General features: G+C 50.3%; 2 protein-coding genes across 3 annotated transcripts in view; one reads left to right on the plus strand and one right to left on the minus strand.

The window, feature by feature from the left end:
- Positions 1-7,158: 7,158 nt before the first annotated feature.
- Positions 7,159-9,921, minus strand: COX17 (cytochrome c oxidase copper chaperone COX17). Its single transcript, XM_077346290.1, has 3 exons — positions 9,749-9,921; positions 8,682-8,795; positions 7,159-7,390 (listed from the first exon to the last, which is right to left on the minus strand). Exons 1-2 carry the CDS (start codon positions 9,871-9,873, stop codon positions 8,711-8,713), a joined length of 210 nt encoding a protein of 69 aa, XP_077202405.1. The 5' UTR covers positions 9,874-9,921; the 3' UTR covers positions 7,159-7,390; positions 8,682-8,710.
- A 2,343-nt stretch (positions 9,922-12,264) lies between these two features.
- The window catches only part of CFAP91 (cilia and flagella associated protein 91), a 29,154-nt gene continuing 14,586 nt past the window's right edge, over positions 12,265-26,832 (plus strand). The window contains exons 1-9 of one of the 2 annotated variants that reach the window (XM_077346291.1): positions 12,265-12,448; positions 14,314-14,390; positions 15,222-15,379; positions 17,458-17,541; positions 19,722-19,778; positions 21,048-21,229; positions 22,273-22,450; positions 23,267-23,424; positions 26,076-26,258. In XM_077346291.1, the coding sequence (XP_077202406.1) occupies positions 12,304-12,448; positions 14,314-14,390; positions 15,222-15,379; positions 17,458-17,541; positions 19,722-19,778; positions 21,048-21,229; positions 22,273-22,450; positions 23,267-23,424; positions 26,076-26,258 (1,222 nt within the window). In that variant the 5' untranslated portion in view covers positions 12,265-12,303. Of the gene's footprint in view, positions 12,449-12,759; positions 14,195-14,313; positions 14,391-15,221; positions 15,380-17,457; positions 17,542-19,721; positions 19,779-21,047; positions 21,230-22,272; positions 22,451-23,266; positions 23,425-26,075; positions 26,259-26,832 lie in introns of those variants that run through there. The other variant, XM_077346292.1, reaches the window with a different exon arrangement.

Consider the following 26,832-nt stretch of genomic DNA (forward strand, 5'->3'; position numbering starts at 1 on the left):
GGGCTTTTGGGGGGGGATTAAAGGCTTTTGGGGGGGATTTGCCATTCACTTGGCAAATGGGTGGACGCAGACGGGACTGGGAAGCAAGACGGCAAAACTGGGCTTGAGGAAGTACTTTTTTAGCCGCGGAGGCTCCCGAAGACGGTGCTGACAGGTGGACGTTTAAAATTAGACAGGCTCCGGACTTGAGTCTGGCCCGGCCAGGGAGGGATATTATTATTTGCAGCCGCAGGCTTGATAAGGAAGGCGGGGAGGAGACGGGAACAAGCGGCGAAGAAAGACTCTGGCAGCCCTCGAGCAAGAGGGCCAGAGAGAGGGGAAGGGGAAGGAAGGGGAAGGGGAAGCAACCTATGCTTGGCTTCTCGGGGTGGAGCCATATTGGTGTGTACAGCATCCGAAATGACGAGAACAAATCCTGTGCCATATTTTCTTTAGGACCGAGCAGACCGGAACTGGACTGGATGTTGGCAAGGGCCCAAGTGGGGAGCAGATTCTTCCGGTCGTGTTATAAAGGTCTGGCCAGGCAGGCAATGAGCTTAACTTGAGGCCGGGAGTGTTGAGTTACCGCAGATTCTTTGGGGAACTATATTCGGTCCCAGCACACAGCCTGATGTCATGGATAAGAACTGTGGCCTCTGACTGGGAGAGCTGGGCTTGATTCAGCAAAAGCACCAAGAATGAAGGATGTGGAGTGAACCAGTTTCCCAGATTTGTAGGAAAGTGACACCACACAAGGGAAAAAGAAAAAGTCGGGAGATTCGGGGATGGAGCTTGGGGAGGGCGGTGTTTACGGAAAGAGGGGCCCCAGTGAGATATAATCCCACCAAAGCAGCTATTTTCTCTACAGTAGTATGTAGATCTCTGTTTACTGGCAATACTGGGAGAACTCCAGGTCATGCCTGGGGGTTGGCATCCCTGGTCCTTGTCACACTTTTCTTTCAAGTTTCCTTCATTTCCAAAGTGGCCTTGACCAGGTTTGCAACCTTAACTTAGCCATACAGATGGGGATGGGAAAAGTATTAAGAATGTGGTCCTCTCTGCCTAATTCAGGGATGCCGGAGGGCATCGTAGCCCCTTCCGGCACTTTTTGTGCTGCTCACCAAGTGTTTTTCGAAAGCAGCTGTGGCCAGGTGGCGGACTCACCCATCAAGTTTATGCTGGTTAAAATAAAATACCAGTTTCAGTGGCAACTCCTGCCAGTGCTAGTTTTATGCTCTTGTTCTTTTTAAAAATTAGTCTGCTTCTCCTTTGCACTTCAGCTTTCCAGGTAGGTGTGCTCCACTTTCTGTGGCAGCCATTTTGTGGCTGTTGTCACTTCCTAAGGTAAAGGTATCCCCTGTGCAATCACCGGGTCATGTCTGACCCTTGGGGTGACGCCCTCCAGCGTTTTCATGGCAGACTCAATACGGGGTGGTTTGCCAGTGCCTTCCCCAGTCATGACCGTTTACCCCCCAGCAAGCTGGGTACTCATTTTACCGACCTCGGAAGGATGGAAGGCTGAGTCAACCTTGAGCTGGCTGCTGGGATTGAACTCCCAGACTCACGGGCAGAGCTTTCAGACTGCATGTCTGCTGCCTTACCACAAGAGGCTCATTGTCACTTCCTATGGCAGCCATTTTGTGGCTGTTGTCACATCCTGTGGCAGCCATTTTGTGGCCACATCTATCATTGTGTCAAATACCAAAAGGTTCCTACAGGCTTAAAACTTTTGGGGACCCCTGGCCCAACTGATTCCTTAAGGTAAATTCTTAGGAGAGAATTTTACTGAAAGCCCACAATGTATAAAATATATTCATCAGGCTGGTGACCCCTCAGCCTTGAGAGGTACATTTGGCCTCACCAAGGCTGGGGCCTTTTTGGTCCTGGCGCCCATCTGGTGGAATGAGCTCCCGGAAGAGCTGCTGCTGTGGCCCTTTCAAGAGTTAGCTCAGTTTCAAAGGGCCTGTAAGATGGGGCTCTTCCAGCAGGCATTGGGTTGGGGCTGATCACATCTGCATCGGCCCTCTCCTGCGGCCATCTCCCCAGATGCAATTATGGGCTGGCAAGTGTTAGATATTGTTTGGTAACAAAAATTTAAATAAATGTTTATCTAGTTTTACTGTTAATTGTATAGATTGTTTTATAGTTTTTAATTCTGTGTAATTTGTCTTCTGTTGTTAACCGCTCCAAGCCGGTTTTCAGGTCCGTTTTAATGGGGCTTTATTGGACATTTGTAACCCGTGACGAGCTGGTTCTGGGAGTGGTGGGCAATAAATTGAATAATAATAATAGTAATAATAATAAATTTAATAAAATAATGTCCTGGCTGGTCCCACACAAACACACACGCGTGCACCAACAGTTTGAAATCATTTTGATGCCTTCTTGGTCAACAAGTGACTTCAGCTGTCCTTATTATTAGTCATCAGACCAGCTCAGTCCGTAGGACTCCAGCCCTGCTGACCTGGTAACCCCTTCTTGCGTAAGGTCCCCATCTTGAAAATTACGTGTTCTTTTCAGCAGTATGAAACACTCATGCAAGGAAGGCCTGTTTGAAAGCCATCCACGCTCTCCTTCCGCTGTTGAGTATCATCAATGGGTGAAGGCATATCTGCCACGATGCCTTTTAGGCCAAGGACAGGGCGGGGGGGGGGGGGGAGAAAAGCCATTGCGGAGTTGCAGGAGGGGCCTCCCTCCCTCCCTCCCTCCCATACATTTTCTTCCTCAATGCAGGTCTTTCCTGAATTGGTGTGTCAGGGTGTTGGTATGTCCTGGGTGGTCTGAGTTTGAATTCCTTACTCCACCATGGAAACCTGCCAGGGGACCTCAGGCCCATCCGTCTATCTGTCCCACAAGAGCAAGAGTCCAGGAGCACCTTAGGGATGATATAGATTATATAGATTTGTGGAACACAATTGAGAACACAAATACAGATTTGTGGAACACACTTTAGACACAGTCTGTCTATGGTTTATTTTTAGGTCAGGCAGAATGTATCTTGAGTTCATTGTGGCACTATGTGTATAGTTATTTCTTTGTCTCTCAAAGTAACCTTGAGTTTGTCAAAAGCAGATAGCTCCTGAATGTAGCATCCCTCCATATAAAGGAATGTATTCTTTGAAACATAGAGCGAGAAAATTGTAATAAGATATATAGCCATCCGTGATAGGTCAGATTGTACACCCTTCGTCGTTGACCTGATTGGTCAAAGGGACAGTGAGGGAGTGAGCGTCAGGATACCTCATGATGACGTCTCAAGGTCTTAAAAATGAGCTGCACTGATGCAGACTTCAGAGAATGCACCAATTAGCTTTCTCTCCATGCTTGCAAACATATATCCTAAATAAATCCTCTTGCTGCTTAGCCATCTTTGTTGTGGTCTTGTAAATTTTACACTGCATGATCCATAACAGGGACTAACAAAACTTGTGATCTCATCCCTGCCACAAATGGTGTCAGCCTTTAAGATGCTACAGGACCCCTACTCATTTCTACTGCTACAGACAAACATCTACCCATCCTGATCTACCTTCATGAAATCGTTAAGCCACACTGAGGCCAATCAGGAAGGAAAACTGGATACAAATGAAAAAAAAAGACAATAAAGCTGTGAAGAATTATTTGGATCAGGCTTGATCCCCCATCTGGTGTCAGATCTTCTAACTGGAGATGCCAGGGATTGAACCTGGGACTTTCTGCATGCCAAGCAGATGCTCTACCACTGAGCTACTTGGGAGTGGTGCTGAAAGAGAACCATGGTGTTACCCAAACAGGCAGTCTCCTAATTAGTTGGGGGGAATTAGCTTAAAGGAGACATAGTGAGAGGGGGTCACTGGAATCTCCTCCAATGTTTATGAGGATTGTTCCCTTAAAGAACTCTCAAAATAGATGTTGGAAGTTTGACTGGAAATGATTTCATTAAGGGGAAATAAGGGGGCACACAGCATAAACACCCTGAAAAAACCCTAAGAAAATAAGGAAAAAGAAGATATTTGTAAGGTGATATTTACCAATCTAGATAATAAGAGATCCATAGTCAGCAGAAAAACAACCAGCGTTTCATGGAAGAAGAGGGGGAGAAGAAGAGTTGGTTCTTAGATGCCGCTTTCCCCTACCCGAAGGAGGCTCAAAGCGGCTTATAGTCACCTTCCCTTTCCTCTCCCCACAACAGACACCCTGTGGGGTGGGTGAGGCTGAGAGAGCGCTGATATTCCTGCCCGGTCAGAACAGTTTTATCAGTGCCGTGGCGAGCCCAAGGTCACCCAGCTGGTTGCATGTGGGGGAGCGCAGAATCGAACCCGGCATGCCAGATTAGAAGTCCGCACTCCTAACCACTGCACCAAACTGGATCTGTGACTGAAAGGAGCCCACACATAAGTGGGAGTGTTCATATGGTCTCAAGAACACACACCCATTATCTGGGGAAATATGCCTTTTGATATAAGGATAACATTCTATTCTTATGTAAAGGTCTCCCCTGTGCAAGCACCAGGTCATGTCTGACCCTTGGGTGATGCCCTCCAGCGTTTTCTTGGCAGACTCAATACGGGGTGGTTTGCCAGTGCCTTCCCCAGTCATTACCGTTTACCCCCCAGCAAGCAAGCTGGGTACTCATTTTACCGACCTCGGAAGGATGGAAGGCTGAGTCAACTTTGAACCGGCTGCTGGGATTGAACAGAACTTCAGACTGCATGTCTGCTGCCTTACCACTCTGTGCCACAAGAGGCTCATTATTCTTATCTATATGCTGCCAAAACAATGACTTGATGAGTGTTTTGGAGTTAAATGATCTGCAAGATTTACGTAAGATGAACTGGCATTAATGGTTCTTGATGACCCTCTCAGGGGTAGTCAAACCATGGACATCTGGAGGGCCACTACCCCTACTCTAAGTACTGGATTAGAAAGCTATCCATTCTGAGGGCGGTGTTGTTTAATTAAGGTGAACCGATGCAGAGGAAGTGAGACTGGAAACTGATTAGTTACCAGTTCTCGGGAGACCTATTGCCCTAAATTATGCATATATTTGTGTCTCTCTCTCTTGGGTGGAGGAGGTCAATAGCGGGTCAGCCATTCTTTTCACATTCTAAACTATATGTCCAAACGTGCCTCTAGAAGCTTGTTTCTGGCTTGCATCCATCTTATGACCTGTCGGGCCAGACACTGTATTTGCACGTGATCTGGCTATCTAATTCTGTGTTGTTTCTGGTCAGGCAATGCTATTAATAATTGACATATTATAGGACAAGTGTTCTTGGTTCTGTGTCTATAAATGAGATGGGATCTGACTGCTAACAATGGCACTAGCTTGTAGCCCAGGTTTGACACAGGAAGTAAATCCCTCAGCTGCTCAGACCAAGGAGTTGCTATAGTCAATCTGAAAAACAAGAAACTTTCTTTTGGGTGAAATGCCTGGTAGGAAATAAAGACATCCTCTGGGTGGGTGTTCTCCAAGTGCTGGTCATGTCATTCCCCAAATGCACAGTCAGCTACTGTGACTGAAAGGAAGCTCTGCTACTGCACGATGACCCAAATTGCATGTGATGCAGAGAGCACCAGATTCCTGGTGACAGGAATCGACGCTAGACGAGCATGTTCCAGCCAAGAGACAGTCATCTTCTGGTGTTCTCCACCGGCCCCCAAGCTCGATTCCAGTACCTTCAGTTCTGGGCGCATGAAGGAGGGTTGCAGTCTTGCTACAAAGATCGGGATCTGACCCACATTCTAGTTACTTTGGATGACTACTAGAACCAGCATAGCATGATGGTCAAAGTGTTGGATTAGGACCTCAAAGATCCAGGTTCCAATCCCCACTCTGCCTTGGAAGTTCACTGGGTGACTGTGGGCCACCCACATACTCCCAGCCTAATCTACTTCGCAGGGCTGTAGTGAGGATAAACTGGCAGACAGGTGAACAATGTAAGCTGGTCTGGGCCCTGATTGGAGAGAAAGGTGGGGGGCAAATGAAGTTAATGAAATAAATAAAATATCCCAGGGGTGTAAGACTGACTTAGGGAGAATGAACGCACACCGGAAGTCCTTGTATGCTGGCAGCGGAGGATGCGAGGCTGATAGGAGGCCGGCTTCTGGCATCTTCCTCATGAGCAAAACTGGGGGGAGCATCTTACTGCCCCATAACCTGAGCTCCTCCAGTCGGCTAGCTAACCACCCTCGGTGCTGGAACCAAGCTGAAGCCCCCTCCCCGATTTCTGAGTGAAGAGCGGCCCCTGGCGATTCCACCTGACCCTGAGGTGGGCCACCAGACAGCACCTCTGAGAAACCTGGCCCTGAGTCAGCTGTTGAAGTGAGAACTGAGCTTTCCTGGAACTCTCCATGAACTGACCCCCCCCCCCCCACACACACACACACACCTCCCCTCTTGGCCTCACACTCCTGCTAACATTTGTGGAATTCCCTAGAGGGGCCCGCTCATATTTGGTCTCGATATTTAGCACTCTCTTTTTTGTCTTCATGAACTTTTATAATAACGGGTCCCGCACGGTTGAAGGGCGGAGAAACCAGCACCAAGGTCAGCAGGCAGCGTCACAGAGCTCATGTTTTAACATAGGCGACTGAGGACAGGGAAGACCCGGCCCTACAATTTGGAGGTCTGTGGCCCACCTGCGGAATGCAGCTCCTTTTATCAGCTTTGACCGATAGGCCAGCCACAGCTGCTTCTCATAGATGAACAGTTGTAAAGTGCTATTTAAGGGGCTGCCCTATCAGGAAACTGGCACAAAGGGGAAAGAAAAAAACCCAGCGAGGGGACTGGAATATCTCTCAGAAAAAAGGCTTTTCTCAAGCACTGCAGGCGGTTCTTCCAGGAATAATCTCGGAATTTGGGGCTGGACAGGGGTTCTAGCCCCTGGGGCTCATGGGAATCGTAGTCCATGGACATCTGGAGAGACACCGTTTGGCCACCCCCAGCCTAGATCCCAGTTTGAAGCCTCCCCCAAACTTGCTAGGACCTAACTGGGATGATCTTGAGCCCACCAATTTCTCTTGGTCTGCCCACCTTCATGGGGCTGTTGTGTGTGAGAGAAAAGCCATCCGTAGGCAAAACGGAAAAAGAACGAAACCCAAAGGTGAGGAGTGAAAGCACGGGGGGCGAGTCGCAGCTGTTTGGACGGTGCCTATTTCTCCCTCTTGGGCATTAAGGAAAAGAAAGGAGAGCAAGCATGCATCAGCAAGAACATTTATAAAAGAAATATCAAACTCCCATATTATTGTACTGTCTGGATTCTGTAATAGGGGAAACCAGTTAAATAGAGAGAGCTGTGATTTTAGAAATCCATCATAAATATATTTCAATAGATTTAAATAGATTCATCTTCTGATAGAGGTAAAAAAATAAACACAGTCGAGCGGATATGAACATCCAAGTCCTTGCAGTCGTCCAGCAGCAAATCACCTGGCAGGGAAAATGGAGAAATGGTAAGAATCAGCGTCAGCTAGCTCTCTTCTGAGATGTGAGACCCAGCATGGTGTCATGGTTAAGAGGGGCAGCCTCTGATCTGGAGAGCTGGGTCGGATTCCCACTCCTTTACATGCAGTCAACTGGGTGACCTTGGGCCAGTCCCAGTTCTCTCAGAACTCTCTCAGCCCAACCTACCTAACAAGATGTCTGTTGTGGGGAGAGGCAGGGAAGGAGATGGTAAACTGCTCTGAGACACATGAGGCCTGCTGGGTGACTCTGGGCCAGTGTCATTTCTCCCAGAGCTCTCTCAATTGCACCTACTCACAGAGTATCTGTTGTGGGGATAGGAAGGGCAGGCGATTGGAAGCTGCTTCAAGACTCCTTTGGCTAGTAAAAAGCAAAGTACAAACCCAGCTCCTCTTCACTACTGATATTGGAAAGTGTAACAGCTTATCAATATCCACTAACTGGATATGCCTGTTGCAGAGACGCCATCTAGTGCTCTTAGAGAGTAACAACACCTTTGGGAAACTTCCTCTTAAGCCACCATGAATCTTGACCAGGGGTAGTAAAAAACTGCGGCCCTCCAGATGTCCATGGACTACAATTCCCAGGAGCCCCTACCAGCATTCACAGTTTGACTACCCCTGATCTAGACTAGTCAACTGAGAGGACGGCTTCCAAACCATGGACTGACCGAAGAAAGTTTTGGAGGGTAACCATGCTGGTCTGCAGTCGAACATCTGCAATCGAATCTAGTACTACCCTATAGTCCAGCAAGAATTTTGGGGGTATGAGTTTTCCAGAGTCAAAGCTCCCTTTGTCGGATATCTGCCTCTAAGGTTCGACTGGATTCAAAATCAGAGGTGGATCCACCTGCAAGCTTACCCAGGGAAGGATCCTTTTGGTGGTGGCACAGCTCGTCCAGGGCCGAAATATTCTTGCTAATCTGCCCGGTAACAGCGGCCCTGTTCAATCAATCAGAAGTAGCCAACCAGATGCCCTTAAAGGGCCATAATCAGGGCACAGAGGCCAAAGCGTTTAGGTTATCTGAGTTGGTTTCTGGGTCTCATCTACAGTCACAGACACCTGTCCTGGGGTCAATCTTTGCTCTCTGACCACACACGGTTAACTGTAGTAGGGAAGGCTGAGCATCGCCAAAAAAGCCTACCCCTCCCCAAACAACTTCACCCTGGAACGTGCCACATGCCAACGGAAGCCGGGCACATCTCCCACCAGCTCTTTGGCTGGAAGAGTGCTGTTGAGCGACCGCCGGCGCACATACCGTCCATCCAGATCCACAGAGGAGCACATTCAGATCTTAAAGCCGAGGGCTCTCATGCACTCTTTGTGGGCCTCGATGAGTGGACCGCAGTGCTCTTCTCCTTTTTCAATGATGCTGCAAGGCAAAGGTTTTCCATCAGGCCATCCTGCATGTTACGAAGGACCACCAAGCCAGACTCCCATGAAGGGCACCAGCTCCCAGAAAAAGAGCATATGACTATCTTATTCTAGTTTGTATTCTCCTGCATTCCTCTTTTCAGAAGGGACAAATGTGGTCCCCACTGCAGGAGAGGAGAGGAGAGGGGCTATTCAGACTGTTTCCTGGAGAGGTATAAATGGTGCTAGAATGGCAATTCCGGATCCCACTGCTTCACTTCAAGGGTACTTGCGACTTTTGCAAAGTGATGGTTTTTACCTAGAAAGGAAGTGCTCCGGAGTAAAGCTCCTGGTATTCTGCTGACAGTAGGATAATCAAGCAGAAACACCCACCAGCTTCAGAGTTTGTATGCTTTCGGGAGTTGCCCATGGACTACCATTCCCATGAACCCTGCTGGGAATGATAAGCCATGAACAACTGGAGAGTTTGGCCACGGGAGTAGGGTGATGGGGTGGGAGGCCTAATCCCTCCACAACAGTTTGCTGGAGTGGCATGTGGGAGAACCAGATTGGAATCCCTGCTCTGTCCCGGAAGCGCCCAGCCTGCCTCGCAGGGTTGTTGGGGGGGGGGCAAAGAGAAAAGGTCAACTACTTTAGGAAGACGAGAAAGTGAAAAGACCTCTGAAGACACAAAAAGCGCCTAGGCTGGAAAACGACAGGCAGGGATGGGGCGGGGGGGGGGAGGCGGACGCCCCCTTCGCTGCCCCCCTGCAATGTACAGCCCGGAGTTCAGCGCCAGGCGGGACCGCAGCTGGAAAGCAAGCCCGTGAGGACGCAGCAAAGCCAGGCGGGCGCCTCTTGGCGGCCCTGGAGGGGGAGGGAGGCGAGGCAGGCCCTGCCCGGAAGAGGGCTTGGAGTACACGCGTGCACGTGTGAACCCTGCCCGGCACCCGTGTCGCCCGGCGCACCCACCACGTGTCGCGGGCCTGCTTGGTCTCCGGGCAGGCGCAGCAAGGCTTCAGGGCAGGCGGCGGCTTCTGCTCCTCCGCAGGGGACGCGGCGAGACCCGGAGCGGAGCTGGGGACCGCGCGCGACATTGCTCCGATGGCGCATGCGCAACTCGCGGGGACGGCGGAGAGCGGTCGGCCCTTCCGCCTATCGAGGGCCGACGCACGTGACGTCATAAACGCGCGACGGAAAACTTATGCCATAAAGATCAAGGGTAGAGTGACAGAGGTCAAGGTTCTAGCAATGCATGAGGTTGCCAACTCTGGGTTGGGCTATACCTGGAGACTTTGGGAGTGGGGTCTGATGGGGGCTTCCAGTGGGGTATAATACCATAGAGGCCACCTTCCCAAATGTCCATTTCCCCAAGGAGAATTGATTCCTGACACGTGGAAATCAATTGTAAGAATGGGAGATCTCCAGCCAGGTTGGCAATAATACAAAAGAGCCAGACAACGGCCAGGGAGACCTGGTTTCAAAATCCCACTCTGCCATAAAACAAACTAGGTGATCTTAAGCCCTTCTTAAGCGTGGCCTCTCCTACCCCACAGGGTTGTTGTGAGGGTACAATGTGTACATTGACGCGGGTGACTTGGAGAAAGGATGGTTTACTGAATAAATAAATGCATTAGCCAAAGGAAAGTTTGAGGCCTCTCCCTCTTTTCAGAGACAGGAGACCCTAAATTACAGCAGAAGAGCCTGGACAGGTGATTCATGCAGGAGGGCAGGGGACCAAAGTTGTCCATAGTTTATGAAAATAACAAGTTTGAGTTGAAACAGCGGGTCATGCAGGAGCAAAAAAGCCACACCTACAGTTCTGCACAGCTTTGAAAGAAATCCAGATGTGTGTTGGTCTGGAGCACCAACTGGCACTTTTATTGATTTTGGATTTTTATACTGCCCGTTCTTTACAGCTTTACAGTTTTATTTGAGGTACAGGATTTTGTGTGGACTTGGAACTTTATGAAAAAGAAAAGCACCTTTGCCATTACTGCATTTACCTACCCTTCTCTTTCTCGACTTGAACAAAGAAAACATTGGTGGCATTGACTGAGTTATGTTGTCTGCATACCAGTGACTTGGTCACATTTCTGAATCCTTAACAGCCCTCAGTGGTGCCTGGGAGAATGGAATGCTACTTACAATAAGCGAAATACGGGCCACAGTCCTGAATTTTGAATCTAAGCAAGTCTGAAAACCATTTTGTGCCATGCAATTCTGCTACCTAAGAGAAAGGACCTCTTGAGAATTCAGTTTTGAACAGTTTATGGAAAGCCAGGAATGTGGAGGCTTTCCTGATCTCCTTGGGCATATTGGCAGAGCTTAACTATGCAAAAGAGGTGTTGAGCTTTATTGAAAAGAAAGAACTTTGTAAAGAGATGGGACAGACATAGCCCTAACTGTCTAACTTTGTGAAGGGAAAGCAGACTGGGGGGAGGGGAAATAAATATATGTTTAGTTGTATAGCCCACCCTTCCTGAACTCTCAGGGCAGGTAACAACAGGAATTGACAAAACAAAACATAAAATCATATATATATTCCATAAAACATTCTAATTCAGTAGCCCCCAACTAATTTGGCTTGGAGGGTTTATTGTTTGTTTAGAACGTTTTATCACCATCTCTCTGCGAACCAGCCTGAGTTCCAGAGACCTGGAAAGCTTGCCCAACATGCTGGGGGATTTGGGTTGAATCTAAAATCCATTTCTAAAATGCCCTGAAAGTGCATGAACCATTGTGTGCAGAATGGACATGCCGGGTAATGCACTTTCAAAGAGCTTTTGCAGCTGGGTTTTCCTGTGTGAAACTTGAAGGTCCACTTCTACAACGCACTGAACCTCTGTGGAATAGGAGAAAAGTTTACTGCCTTAGCCATGCGTCATCACAATCCTACAAAATCCATACATGGTTAAATAGTAAAGAGACATTCACAAACAAACACAATAACAACAGCTACTTTATTTTGAAAGCCTGCCCTTCCCACTTGGCTCAGGGCGGATCACAACAGCAATTCATAGAATTAACATTACATCGACAAAATGATTTTAACGCTTAAACTAAATTATGCTGATTAAATACACTAAAACGCTTATAAAAAACCAACTAGAGCAAGGGTAGTCAAACTGCGGCCCTCCAGATGTCTATGGACTACAATTCCCATGAGCCCCTGCCAACGTTCGCTGGCAGGGGCTCATGGGAATTGTAGTCCACGGACATCCGGAGGGCTGCAGTTTGACTACTCCTGAACTAGCTTTCATTTTGGGAGGAAAAATAAGGGAGACGTTAAAAACCCGACTGACACCAATTGGCCCTAATAGTTCCAGGGCGCAACTCCACTAGACACAGAAGGAAGCGGAAGACCCCAATTCCCTAATTTCGGGGTCCTTCAGCCGGTGGCAGGAAGTCCCCATTTAGCCGGCGCTTCCCTTTTTCCTTGCCCCGCCCCCGCTGAGCGGCAGCCTCCTCGGCCAACCAGCGTGCAGCCCAGTGGGCGGGGCCTCCGGCCGCGCTCCCGGGTTGCCATGGTGACGGCGTCTCGCGGCCGGGCGCCTTCGCAGGAGGCCGCCAGGATGGCCCAGTCCATGACCGTGACGCGGCGGCGGGCCAGCAGCAAGTCCCGGTACCGCAGGACCATGGCGCCCGGCCGCGCCTTCGACTTCCTCTACGGTAAGCGGGAGGCGGCGCGTGACGGAGGGGCACGGGGGGGGGGTTCGCGCGCCCCCTGTCGGGCCGCATGATAGCGAAGGAGGGCTGGGAGGCGGTACTTCCGGTGTGCGGACGGCGGGGCTCTGCCTCGTTCGGCCAGTCAGACTGCAGAAAGGAAAAGGGGGACGGCGGGAGTATTTTGCCATAGAGAAGCCAGGAGAACCATAGAGACCAGCCTTCTCTTCCGGAGTTAGCGTCTGCTCTTCCGGTTCTGCGCCGGAAGTGATATCATAGATCAGGCACGATCCTAGAGCGGCACTTCCTCCATCGCTTTATGGTCGCTGGCCATGAATCCCAATACTCGGCTCAGTGATAGCTGTTCCAGGGGCTCGTTCTGAATCCGCTGCCCTTCCCTTGGAAGCGCCCACACTCCCCAGCCTTTCCTCCACGGGAGGTCACTGGCAGGGGACCATGGGCTAGATCAGGGGTAGTCAAACTGCGGCCCTCCAGATGTCCATGGACTACAGTTCCCATGAGCCCCTTGGCTAGATCTAGATGGGGGGGGGGACTCCTGGAAATCTAGGGGAGGACAGGGACCTCAGTGGGGCACGAGGCCACCGAGGGTACCCTCAGGAGTAGCCATTTCCTTGAGAGGAGTCTGGCCCCACCTAGAAGATGACAGACTTGGCTCCAACTGCAATCATCTCTTTTAATTCTCTGCAGTACTGTGTTTGAAACACGGTAGCCAGACCGACACACGTTCCCAATGAGGCTGCACCTTAGATCTATGCAAGGAGATTGTAATAGCAGCTGTTTTATTTTCAGTTCTTTTCCTAAGAATCCCCAATCCTAGTCCCTTTTGACAACTGCCACTGGCCTGCCCACTACTGTCTCTCCTTTTTTCTGCCCACTACCACCAGTTAGGACCGATCCAGTATGGTTCCCTTTGTTGAACATTTCCCACACTGATGCCGCCTGAGATGGTCTAGAGCGGGGGTCATCAACCCCCGGGCTGCCGGCAGCCGCGCCTGCCTCCCCCCCCCACAGTAAGAAGGAAGGGAAGAGGTAGGCGCAGCCACTGGCATGCCGGCGGCACAAAGTTCCATGCGTGCAGGTGCCGCGCAGGTGCCATGCATGCGCGTTCGCGCCCCCTGGTGATGGAAACGTGCATGCACGGCAACTGCGCCATGTTTGCGCGCTAGTGCCGTGCATGTGCGTGGCACCCAGGCCGTTGGCTCTCCCCTCACCCCCAGAGGCGGTCCCTGACCTCAGAAAGGTTGGGGACCTCTGGTCTAGAGAGATTGTCCTGGAGCTTTTCACCATTGGCTTTGGTTTTCACCATCCTGAATCTTTGGGCATCATGTGCTGAGTTGGCCACTGCAATGTTAAATTAAATAGCACTGATCTTGCTGGAGATCTTTCCCCCCCTCCATTATCCATTTATTCCTACACTCTGCTTCCTGCCATTTAACCATATTTTAATCCATGGAAATGAGCCATCCTCTTATCCCATGATTGCTCCTCTAACCCTTTGGTGAGGGACCTTGCCAATAGCATTTAGGGAATTTCAATGGGCAGAAAATAGCAAAGACTTGACATGACTGCTGCTGAAGGTCAAAGCAGAAAATGCCAAAACAGGAATACAGCTGAACATCAAGAAGACAAAAGTAATGGCTATGGAGGAATTACACGGCCTTAAAGTTGACAATGAAGAAATTAAAATGGCTCAGGTTTTTCTATTCCTTGGCTTCATCATCAACCAAAATGGTAACTTCCACCAAGAAATCAGAACTAATATTGCCATAGAAACTCTGAATGGTATTTCAAATTCATGTGAATGTCTTTTGCAGCTCTGTTAATTTTCCACTTGTTTCTATGCATTTTAGACCCATTGTTCACGCTTTCAAGTGAGAGAGACCATGCTCAGGCCACTGTCCAGGCACATCTGCTGAATGATGAAATGGTAGGTGACTGTGGTTTGCGACAGAATCCGCCTCTCACACGCCCGTAAAATATATATTTGTGGTGGATGGGAATTTACACTGGAAATCTGCTAGTTAGAAATAGATAGAATTTTGCTCCCAGAAGTACTTATTTTCAGCTTGGTAAGTGTGTGTGGTATTAGGTTTTTCTACATTCTCATTTTCCTTCCTTTTGCATTCCTTTTTCTTCCAGGGGTTGGGGTTGGTTGTGTTCCAAACATGTTTTGCCCACTCTACTGCTCAATTCGATATTATACCTGTTTATGCCCAGCTTAAAACTTGGCAGGGAGATAGGTTGGACATAAACCTGTATCATATTGAACTGACCACAAGGGGGAGCAAAACAAGTGTGGGACAAACACCTCCACACTGAAGGAACAGGAACTTACAAACCAGGAAAATGAAGAGCACCCATATTCTTCTCAGATGAGTCTTACAGATATTTGAAAAGTCTTAAGAGTTCTTTTGTGTCTATCAAAAGCCGCAGAATCATCCTCTAGGCCCTTTTCAGCCCACTGAATTCAGTGGAAGGAATGGCTTTAACACTATTTGGAATTGTACTGCTTGGGTTGGATTCAGGCTAAACCAGCCACTTCCACTGACCTCTCCTTCCTACTGCAGACCCTCATACACACACATCCCCCATGTCATTCGTCAGGGTCCCGTTTGTGGCAGGAGCAGCATTCATTGCACCACGGTGAGAAGGGAGAGGCAGCTACATTTCCACAAGCTCTGTGTTGGGCTGTGACATTGCTCTGAATGTATCTCTGAACAATATTTGCATTTTGTTTCTTTTCCCTACATCAACAAAGAAAAAATTGCCAGTTTTTAAAGCCATGTTTAGCAACCTGGTTCACTATCCTCCGTACACGATGAAGCTGGAAGAGAAAAATCCCGTTCCCCCATTCATCGACCGAAGGTGGAGAGGAAAAGCCCAGCAGCGGCTGGAGGCTCTTCAGAAGCTCGCCCTGTAAGTCTCCCTCTGTCTGCCGGGCAGGGTGGTGGTACAGAGACTGATGCAAGAGGTAGAAAATAAGAGAAGAGACCGTGATGGAATAGGATGGCTCCTTCGCTGCTTAGAATGGGGTCTACGGGCTGTCTAATGCAAGGATCCCCATTGTGTGTGAGCCTATGGCAGGGGGGGGGGCAAATGATTGGTTCTCCAGATGTCAATGGACTACAATTTCCATGAGCCTCTGCCAGCTGGGAATTGTACAGTTCATGAGAACTGTAGTCCATGGACATCTGGAGGGCCACAGTTTGACTACCTCTTGCCTAGAAGTAGGATGGTTTCGTGGAATGATCAAGGACCCTCCTGACATATTTATTCTCTGCAATATTGTACTGCTGGACCCGTTTGGGAAACACTGCCCTGCACCCAGGGATCTCCTGAGAGGCTGAGGCTCCAGCTGTCTTAGATCAGACCTGCATCTCTTATTCCACTGATAGCTGTCATCTCAAGGGAGAGCAGAGGGTCACTTCAAATTGGTGTTTCTCTGTCTCTAGGACAAGGATTCCCTACAGCCCTGGGGCTCCATGGGAGCTCTCCAGTGGCTCTCTGGCCTGTCCCCTACATCCTGCCTTGATGGACTCAGCCACAAGCCATTCTCAGCATTGCCATGAAAGCAGGGAACCGGCCCTATTCTTTGACCTGGGGGTGGCGTTCTTACGTGGTTTCCACACCTAGGGAAGGTGGCGGAGGTGGATGCCACCAGGTCTATGGTTGAGGCCAGGGCGAAGAGAAGATCTGTGGGGGCCCCCAAAGGTGGAGTGAGGAGGGAAGATATTCTGCCATGTTCTATCAGTGGTGGTCAGCTGTTTCCCCTCGGTCCCCAGCGGGGGTAGGTGGGTTGGTCCGCCATCATGTTCTTTCTGCATTACATTTTTAACTGCTGTGCTTTAGGGGTTTTTTTAGGGGATTGAATTTTATCTATTTCATTTTGTAACCCACCACGAGCCAACTTTGCAGAGAGTGGCAGGCAATACATTCAAATTAATTATAATTACTTAGCAAGAAAGCCCATTGTAATCAGGAATGAAATGGGTGCTAGGACCCAGGGGACACCCGGAGGTGCCGATCTCTCTCTCTCTCTGTCTCTCCCTCTCTCTCTCACTGCATGTCTCTTGGTATGCCTCACAGCAGGAGGCATAGCAGGTAATCAGGGCTGGTTTGTAGGAGGGTTGGTGTGCACTTTGGGGCAGTTCTCTCTGTCTGTCTCTCTCTCCCTCTGTTGTAGCAGGGGCAGCCCTCTCTGTGTCTCTCTCTCTGTGGTAGCAGAAGCCATAACAGATAATCAGGCCTCCTTCTTAGGAAGGAAGCGGGGCTGGTCAGCAGCTTGGGGGCACCTCTCTGTGTCTCTGCCTTCCTTGCAGCAGGAGTGAGAGGAGGGAATGAGGGCTTGTGTTCGGTCTGGTAGGGCTCTACGTGTCTGTCTCTGGCATGGCTGAGAGGAATGTGGCTAGCGTTCAGGGAGGGAGGGCGGGAACTGTAGGGGCAGGGCCAATCAGGGTGCAGCCAGTGTTGCTCGCTGCACCCTGACTGGCCTTATTCCAACTTGGACAGCCAGACACTATCCACCCCCCAAGTTTTTTCACAAATATATAGAGGAACCATGGTTTACTATTACTCCTGCCTCAACCCACCTTCTTTCACTCCACTCCCCCCTGTCCTCGGACATGATGGAGGTGTAGCCAGCAGACATCACTTCCAGCTAGGGCTGTGCGCCTTGGCAATCACTGCAGCCTGAGGTGGTCAGCAGCACGGAGAGGAGGGGCGACAGTGGCACACCAGCCAGCAGCTGCATGCAGGTGCAGAGGTCTGCACCTGCGTGTGGCCCCTCCTCTCCATGCCACGGCGCTGGCCTCCTACGCACCACTTCAGGCTTCGGTGATCTGCCGAGCCGAACCGAAGCACACAAGCCAACTTCCAGCCCACTCCTCCATGAAGCCGGCCTGATAAATATTTGGTGGGCTCCTCCATGGTCCAAGGGTTGCTGTTCTAGAACATTGCATTCAGCACTGAGTTTTCAGCTTGTCTTTTCCTTCTAGATCTCAGCCTTCGCTTCAGATTCCCGGAATCATGTATGAAGATCCTGAAGTCACAGGAAGGAATCGCTGGAAGTATTTTGAACGGTGAGGCCAGAGCGGGGCTAGGGATGTTGAATTCAGAGAGTGTGTCACCATGATGCTATTTGCAGGGAAGGTCACATTGAGCCTGTGCGGGGTTGTGGCTAGAGGGTTGGACTAGCATCCGGGAGACCCAGGTTCAAATCCTCACTCTGCCATGGCAGTTTGCTGGATGTCCTTTAGGCAGTCACACACCCTCAGCCTAGCCTACCTCACAGGGGTGTAGTGAGGATAAAATGGAGGAGAGGAGAAAGATGGAAACTGCGTGAGATCTCCATTGCAGAAGGCCCCATGTTCAGTACCCAGCGTCTCCACTTTAAAGGAAGAGCAGGATTCCAGTATAAGGAATGCATTCAAACCAACATATTTTGGTATCTAAAAGTAGAACTAACTTGGTTAAAGAGGATGGAAAGAGTCCTGTTGTAGCCACAAAGCCATCTTAATGTGTACGTGTGTGTTTTAAAAACTGAAGCACAAGAGCATTATGTGGTATCCTGTATTTTGGTCTATGATGTAGAATCAGAATCATAGCGATGGAAGGAGCCACAGAGGCCATCTAGTCCAGTTCCCTGCTCAATGCAGGATCAGCCTAAAGCATTCCTGAAAACTGTTCATCCAGCCACTACTTCAAGACTGCCAGTGAGGGGGAGCTCCCCACCTCCATAGGCAGCAGCAGCAGCAAGACCATTAAGTACCCCAAATAACCAACATATATGTCAAAGCGATTAAGCCTCAACCCGTCTCCCAAGCTCAGACACACAAGTATCCAGTTTACAGCATATATGTTAAAACAAATAGAACTCTCCCCATATTTCCCAAATTCAGACACTCGAACAGAGGACTTTTCTTGTAACCACATTTTGTTTGAACCTTTCTAGCAACCAGTCCATAGGGAGCTACTCTATTAGAGACATAGGGATCAAGGGCAGAAAGCAGGAAAATCAGTTTATTATGTTCTGACATAGCAGGAACATTCGGAATTATCCTAATCAAGATATTATTATTGTTGTTGTTGTTTTTGTTGTTACATTTATTACCCGCTACTCGCGGCAAGCCAGCTCGTGGCGGGTTACAAGTTAAAAATCCCATAATAATAGAACTCCAATAAAAGCCCCATAAAACAACCACCAATTAAAAAGAAGCCCAACATGGCGGAAAACCCTACTTCCCGTAACGGGACGCCTGCCACCGGGTTGCAGAGGGCTGTGTCAACCACATCCTCAAGATGGTTGGAGGATGATGTGCTGCCTGGGGGGGGGGGTCAATCAGATCTTCCTACAGCACTGGCTTCAACCATAGACCTGGCAGAAGAGCTCCATCTTTCAGGCCCTGCAGAAAGCTGTCCTAGATTCAGCATAAAGTGGGCAGACTAAAATATATCGCAGAAGTTCTTTGATCTCTGAATTCCCAGAAATACACAGACATGGGGACGCTGGGGTATGAGGAAATTGAGAAAGGAGGACTGATGGCATTGCTTGAAACCTTATAGATGTAAAAGCCATCCTTAGGGCATAAGCAGAAATACTCACCTCCCTACGCCAGGGCCTTATCTGTGTATTACACAGAGCAGGTGCTTCCAGGGGCCCTGCATGGTACCTTCCCGCCATGGATCAGGGCCATAGCCTCTCTCTTCCCCCCCCCCCTTTTCTCTCTTAAAGGGCATTCTGAGTGACACCCCTTTCCACTGGGGGGAGCCCCTCTGCCCCCAGTCTGGCTGCTCCCGCCACAATTGTACTCGGCTAGAGCCCCACAAATCCTTAAACTGGCTCTGGGGCTACGGGCCCTTAAACCACTCTTGATCTAGAGAACCAAAGTACTCTTACAGCAAGAAATTTTCTTAATATCCAGACGGTACCTTTCTGGCCTGCAACTTTAACCCATTCTTGCAAGTCCTCTCCCCTGCGGTCAACAGGAATCCTTCCAGAGAGCAGTTGCATCCCCTCCTCTTAGGCTAAACATTCCCAAGCCCCTCTTTCCATGTCTGACTTCATAACGATCTCTTGTTGGTGTTGAGTGTCCTGCTTTCTGCAGGGGGTAAGACTAGATTACTCTGGAGGTCCCTTCCAACCCTCTGATTCTGATTCTTGAACATCAGGTGGGCACACAAGAATAGCCACATGGCACACTTCCTGCCTTGGATGCAGTTAACTGCCTGAAGAGGGTCACTGGTTTTCTGTCTTTTTCAGGCCTTTCATCCCGTTTCACAAGCAGATTCCACTGAACGTGGTTTATGCAACGACCAGGTAAGTAGAGACTGCAGTTTTGTTTTTTAGTCATAAATCCCTGTTGAAAGAGGGACTGACCCAGGGAGAGGGGGCTTGCTTGGGTTTGGGGGCCTCACAGCAATACCCTCATCCCCATGGACAGTGGCCCCCAACCAGGGCCCAGCACCGGGCTGCGCCTCCCCCCCCTGCCCCCCCCCCGCAGTGAGAAACTTCCCAGGCTGAAAGTAAATCGGCTGCCAAAGCAGCCGATTAGCTTGCGGCCTGGCAAGCTTCTTTTTGTGTGTGTGTGGGGGGGAAGCAGGGCCGCCGGCACAAACACGCATGCGCAGCAGGTCCACGCATGTGCGTTTTTGCCTTGCGCATCTGCAAACGCGCATGTGTGGCACTCAGCGAATGCTCGTTTGCGGCTGCGCATGGCGAAAACGCGCATACACGGACCTGCCGTGTGTGCACGGGCTTCTGGTTGGTTATGCAGGTTAAAAGGAGGCCTGCTTAGCTTCTTCCTGAAATGTTGAAGAGTGAATGTTAGACATTTTGTAGTTTGCCCTTATTCTGCAGCAGTCATTCTGTGATTGGGCTTGCCTCTTGTGGCAGCCATTTTTTGATTGGCTTTTCCTCTTGTGGCAGCCATTTTTTGATTGGCTTTGCTTCTCGTGGCAGCCATTTTGTGATTGGCTTTGCCTCTTGTGGCAGCCATTTTGTGATTGGCTTCTCCTCTTGTGGCAGCCATTTTGTGATTGGCTTTGCCACTCATGGCAGCTATTTTGTGATTGGCTTCTCCTCTTATGGAAGCCATTTTGTAATTGCATCCGCTGCCTGTTATCAGGATTGCAAAGGTGCCCTCTGACACAGAACTGTGGGGCCCTGGCTTCAACCATTTTTCTGTTGATTTCTACTTGTGTAAATCCTCCTATTGCATTGTGGATTGCCCTTGGTGACTTCATCTTTGTTCGTTGCCCTCAGTCTCCTGGGAGGGGACAGCATGAGCTGCTCCGAGGGGGCATCCTCACACTGCTGCTTGTTAGCAGAGCCTTCTGATAGAAGCCTGGCCTCTTTATTTCCTCCAGTGGAAGCCAGGTACCAGGTGTTGGCCTGCAGGTGTTTGGCATAGCCTGATGAATCCCTGTCTGACTCCCTGCCAGCCCGTAGGCTTCAAGGGGGCCTAGTGTCATTCTGGAAGACGCGGCAGCCGGCCTCAGCAGGTCTCCCCAGAAATGAGTACCATGTTATCCTCCACGGTGAATGGGAACACTCTGGAAGCGGGTCGGGCTCTTCTTTCCCTTCCAGGCCAGAGCCGTACAGCCTCCATGCCATGCCCAGCGAGAAGCCGGCCTACCTTGTCTCCCAAACAGTGGGCACCCAGACAGACTACCGGGACAGCGAGGCACAGACAGATCCCTACAGCCCTGAATATGTGGTGTCTTCAGGATCAATCCCCGAGTTGCTGACCCTCGCGACCCTGACCTGGGGTGAGCTGCCTAAAGGGTGGATGATTCCCCAGGGCCTGGGGTGGACCAAGGCATGAGTGCACAGGGGGGTGGGGGTGTCAGTGGCTCCCACCTGGTGCTGCATCATGGCCTCTAATCTGGAGAACTGGGTTTGATTCCCTCCTCCTCCTCCTCCACGTGCAGAGCTCTCAGCCTCTCCTACCTCACAGAGTATCTGTTGTAGGCAGAGGAAGGGAAGATAATAGTCAGCCACTTTGAGACACATGAGCCCTGCTGGGTGACCTTGGGACTGTCACAGTTCTGTAAGAGCTCTCTCAGCCTCACTTAGCTGATTCTTCACTGAGCAGGGGGTTGAACTAGATGGCCTATATGGCCCCTTCCAGCTCTGTGATTCGACCACACAAAGGAAGGGAAGGCAACTGTAAGCTGTTTTGAGACTCCTTTGGGTAGTGCAGAGCAGGGTACAACCCCCCCCCCTGGTTCTTCTCTCCTCTCCCCTCTTGTGAGTCCATAAAATACGTGGCCCCAAGGACTTGTCTCTTAAATCCTGCAATTTTGCAGTGCCGTCCTAAGGAATGTTGCCCCCGGGGTAGCTAGGAAGGGGGAGGGCTTTGAGGAGGAGGGACAGAGTCCCAGGGCGGGAATTGAAAATGAAAACCAAGGCCTCAGAAATGACAAGGGTAGCTCCAACAATCACTAGGAACTCTATGGTAAAAACCCACCATAGTCTTTCTGGCAATTCCTGGAACAACCCTTATTCCATTTGCGTTGGTCTGGGATTCATCGAGAAGGCTACAGTGAGAACTTCTGCCAAGTGGCCAAGGCCTTCTTTCCTCCCCAGGTCAGTTGCACCTTCCCCAGTTCTTGCCTGCTGATCAGCCAGAGACTGGTGGGCCAGGGCTGCCCTTGGCTGGAGGCCTCCCGCCGTTAGTGGGGAAAGGGGGGGCCCTAGTTGCACGTGTCTAAACCAGCCGACTCTGCTGTGTTTTCTTTGGAGACGCCGTGATCGCCCTCAGACTGACAAAGCTGCTCTTCCCCGTTTCGTTCCTCCTTGTTCTCGGAAGGTCGGGGCCTCCCGGCGACCCAGGCGGAAGTGGAGGTGATAGAACGAGCCCGAGAGAAACGGGCCTGGGAGGCGACACTTCCGCCGCTGAGCGACGCTGCGCACATAGCCAAGAGGCGGCGGATGATGGAGGAGATGGAGAGGAAAGAGTGGGCCTTCCGAGAGGAAGAGATCGAAGAGTAGGTGCCAGACGCTTCCCCGGGATGCGCCTTCCCTCTGAGCTCTGCGGGTGGGCTGACCACTTGGCCAAGACCTCCTCTCCCTTCCCCCTTTCATGCATTTATCTCTCTTTCTCAAATGTATCTGCCCTGCTCCTGAACAGGGCTCGAGGCAGCTTTCTTTTCCTCCGTGACGCCGACCTGGTGTCGTGGGTCAGAGCGGCGGCTTCTAATCTGGAGAGCTGGATTTGATCCCCCATTCCTCCTCCACAGGCAGCCAGCTAGCAGAGCTCTCTCAGCCTCACTTGCCTTGCAGGGTGCCTGTTGTGGGGAGGGGAAGGGAAGGGAAAGGTGATTGTAAGCTCTTTTTCTGTGCTTACAGTTGGCCAGCACGCAGTTATCCAATAACTTTGATATCCGACAGACCCCGTTTGCCATCGCCTGTCTTTGCGTAGCAGCCAGGCACTTCCTTGGACCCCTCCCATTCAAGTCCTAACTAGAGCTGACCCTGCTTAGCTTCCAAGATAGCCTGCCCCAACTTATCTGGGCTCTATCTAGTGGGAACCTTGAAATGTCCCCGGATGGGCAGCAGTGAGGATGGATTTTCTGGGGCCTTTTGTCCCTCTGGAATCACCTTTTGTCCCTCTGGAATTGTCAAGGCCCGATTTACATATCATTGAGACCACATGAGTCTGCACAGGAGGTTTTTAAAATATGCCCTTTTTCATTTGATAAACTAGATTTTCGTTCAGAAGCATCTGAACAGACCAACAAAATTTGGGGGGCAGGCGGTTTCGGGAGTCCCCTGGGTGAGCTCACTGCTCTTTCGCCTGGCAGGCTGCAAGAGGTTCGGCTCAGGCTCCTGAAGGCTCTGCTGAAGAAACGGGAGGAGAAACACAACGAGCTGGACGTCTGCCGCTTGGACAACCGCTGGTTTCACCTCACGCGGGAGAAAGAAGAGAAAGTGCGAAAGATCCACCATGAGCACACGAAGGGTAAGACAAGGGTCCTCGCCCTCTCTGAGCCTGTGGGCTCCACTGGAAGAGTGTGGTGGGCGCAATCCCAAAATGGCTGCCACAGGAGGCGGGGCTAGCCATAAGATGGCTGCTGCAGCTTGCCTTTGGTCACACAGTGAAGAGCCTTGCGCAGTGATGGCGGTGGATGCCAAAGCAGCTGTCCTGAAATGAGGGCAAGGACGCAAGAGGGGACAGGGACGGAAGGGGCCCTGGCGTCTCTGGGGCGAGGAAGAAGGGGAGAAATGCTCTTGGCCAGATACACAGTCTGCTTTTCTGATTGGGAGGGACAAGCCACGAGTCCTTTGATGTGTTCACCCTTCCTGATTCAGGTTTGGGGGCCTCGCACCCAAATGGCCAGGTAGTCTCCAAGCACCCAGGGGGTGGGATGAGGAAAAGGGAGCGGTTCCTTTCTGGGGGTCTTGTGGAACCTCTGGAGCCTGCGTTTTACCATGGATGATGTGAGGAACATTTGGGATGCCCCTCTTGCCCCCATGGGGTTTGCCCTTCCGTGGGTCCAACAGAAACTGAAAGCCAATAAAATACACCAGAGCCAAACATCTGCAGGAAAGTTGGTTAAAAGATATTTCAGGTTACAACGAAACAGAGTAGCAATACAAATAAAGCAGCATGGCAGAGGTCAAAGGGAAAACTCTAACTATAAACCACTGTGAGGCCAACTGGGAACGGCAGTATAGAAATCTAAGTATAAATAAATACATATCTCGTCTCTGCCTACAGCTGGGAGATGAGTGTGGTCCAGGAAAGTCTGTCTTCTCTGAGAAAATACTTAACATGTACCGAGTCCTCATAGATGGAAGCCAGGACTCGCACCAAGCAAGAAACCCTCCCCAAGTTACAGTCAGCAAATGCTTTTGATGTGCCAGGGCTGGGGCAATTAAGATGATCTAAGGAGGCAGCTCCAGCCAGCCGGCCCCAATAACATTCAGGTGCAAAGAGGCCAAGTAATCTTGATGTTCTTGCAAATCCAGCTGGGGATGTCCCTGGTGGATGGAATTGCCGCCTTCCCTGACCCACGCTGTGTTTGCATAGGTGCCAAATACCAGCCTGTCCTCAAAAAGGACGAAAGAGGAAAAGGAAGCTAAAGAGACTGGCAGGGTCGTTGTGCAGCTACCAGAATTCAGATGCAGTCATTGTGTTTCAGTGGATTTTACTGAATGCAGCTAGATTCTGTTCTTTGCAACTTCCTGAGGTTGGGCCTTGTAGAAATAAAGTCCGTGTACCTTGAGAGGATCTGCACAAGCCTGCTGGTCCGCTTCGGTAGGCTATTGAGTGACGCCTCTGAGAAGGTGGCTTCAGGCTACCCAAGTGGGGGTGGGGGGGCAGGATTATACAGGAAGTGGCGGCAGTGACCACGAAGACAGTGGCTAGCCTTGCTCCATGACGTGACGGAGACCATGAGAGAAACATTTTTAAAAATCCACACAGTCAATCCAATGCCCAGCGGCCCAGCGGAAGCGCCACCTGCTCTCTGAGAATGATTAAACAGAAAGAAATTTCCAAGCTGGCGATGGCATAAAGCTTTATTCAGAACAAGCTCCTAGGTATAAAACCTCGTTTTTGTATTTTACTTCCTCAGTAAACTTATTTCTTAATTGTTTTTTTTTCAGGGATACAAAGTCTTCAACCCACTACCTAATTCTTATATTTTATATACCTTATACCAGTGGTCCCCAACCTTTTTATCACCGGGGACCACTCAACGCTTGACAATTTTACTGAGGCCCGGTGGGGGGGGGGGTAGTTTACTCCTCTACTCTCAACCACTGCCCTAACGCTCTCTGATTGCTATGGTTATGTTTAAACATCCCTTCAAAATAAGATACAGACATGCCACAACAATGAATATAAGGAACATTTTATTTTCATGGAAATTTTAACTCATGACAAGGACAAATCAATGGGAACCCTGAGCTTGTTTCCCTGCAACGAGATAGTCCCATCTGGGAGTGATGGGAGACAATGACACCCAAAGTGTGTTGTAAAGGGCCGGGGGGGGGGATGAAGTAAAGGGCCGGGGGGGGGAAGGCGTCCTTCGCGGCCCACCTCCAATTAATTGACGGACCACGTGTGGTCCACGGCCCACAGGTTGGGGATCGCTACCTTATACTTTATATTTTAAGCCATATAATTTGGGTCTATTAGTATCAAAGGACCTAGGAACTCGTTCTGAATAAAGCTTTTTGCCATCGCCAGCTTGGAAATTTCTTTCTGTTTATTCATCTTCGGCTGACGGGTCATCTCTGCTTGTACCCTCTGAAAATGATTGGCAGGCAGCATGAAAGATGTCCACAAGTGCTGTGTAGGGTTGTGCGTGGCGGCATCCAAATTGGCCGCTCCAGGCCGCCACAGCCCGCACCTCATTCAGACGCCACCCCGCACAGGCCTAGTGCTGTGTCGCCCCAGGGCACCGCATTGGGGACCCCTGAGGTCAGCCGAGAGGAGAAAATGGTTGATCTGCTGTTCCAGCTAATGGCAGACTCTGGACGAAGGGGTCTGTCTGCGTACTGCACTGAGTGACTTTAGCTACAGCTGCGGCTTGGTCTTAGGGGTCCAAAAGCCCACGTTGAGATCCCACTCAGAAATGCCTCTCACCTGGCCTTCCTTTTCAGCCATCAGAAAAATAATCGCCAAGGGGAAGAACGTGGAAAGAAAGCTGGAGAAGCGAGACTTGATCGAGGACTACACACACTACAACTCGCAGACTTATGCACCTCTGTCTAGAATCGGTTACTTTCCAGACAACCACGCCGACCGTTTCATAGTAAAGAACGTCTACCTCAACACCTATGATGGTAAATGGTATATGGAGAGCTGTCTGGGTACTTTACCGCCTCTCTGGGGCCTCATTGAGGGCAAGTGTTGTGCTGTGGTAAAGAGAGGTGCCCTGTTATGTGGAGAACCTGGTTTGGTTCCCCCCCATGGCCTTGGGACAGTCACAGTTCTCTCAGAACTCTCTCTGCCCCACCTCCCTCACAGGGTGTCTGTTGTGGGCAATTGTAAGCCGCTTTGAGACTCCTTCAAGTACTAAGAAGCAGGGTCCAAAAACCAACTCTTCTTCCTTGTGGATTCTGGATGGGATATGTACAGCTAGCGGGCCTCCCCTTTCACTAGAACAGAAGGAGGCAGAGCTTCCTCTCCCTTGGAAGCAGCACAGGAGCTCTTCGCAAATGACGGAGCCTGGCGTGTGTGCCTGGCGAGGCCTTATTGACCTAAGCCAAGGGTGGCCAAAGTGTGGCTCTCCAGGTGTCCATGGACTACAATTCCCATGAGCCCCTCGTCATCTGGAGAGTCACAGTTTGGCCACCTCTGAGCCTTGCAGATGGATTCTGTTCCATGTCCCCATTAAAATCCGTTTCTTCGTTTTCC

This window comes from Paroedura picta, chromosome 7, assembly GCF_049243985.1.
Source record: "Paroedura picta isolate Pp20150507F chromosome 7, Ppicta_v3.0, whole genome shotgun sequence".
NCBI lineage: Eukaryota > Metazoa > Chordata > Lepidosauria > Squamata > Gekkonidae > Paroedura > Paroedura picta.

Coding starts and splice junctions, on each gene's coding strand:
- COX17 (XM_077346290.1), bottom strand. CDS start 9,873: ATGTCGCGCGCGGTCCCCAGCTCCGCTCCGGGTCTCGCCGCGTCCCCT. Junction 8,796..9,748: donor AAGCAGGCCCGCGACACGTG/GTGGGTGCGCCG, acceptor TTTGCCTTGCAG/CATCATTGAAAAAGGAGAAG.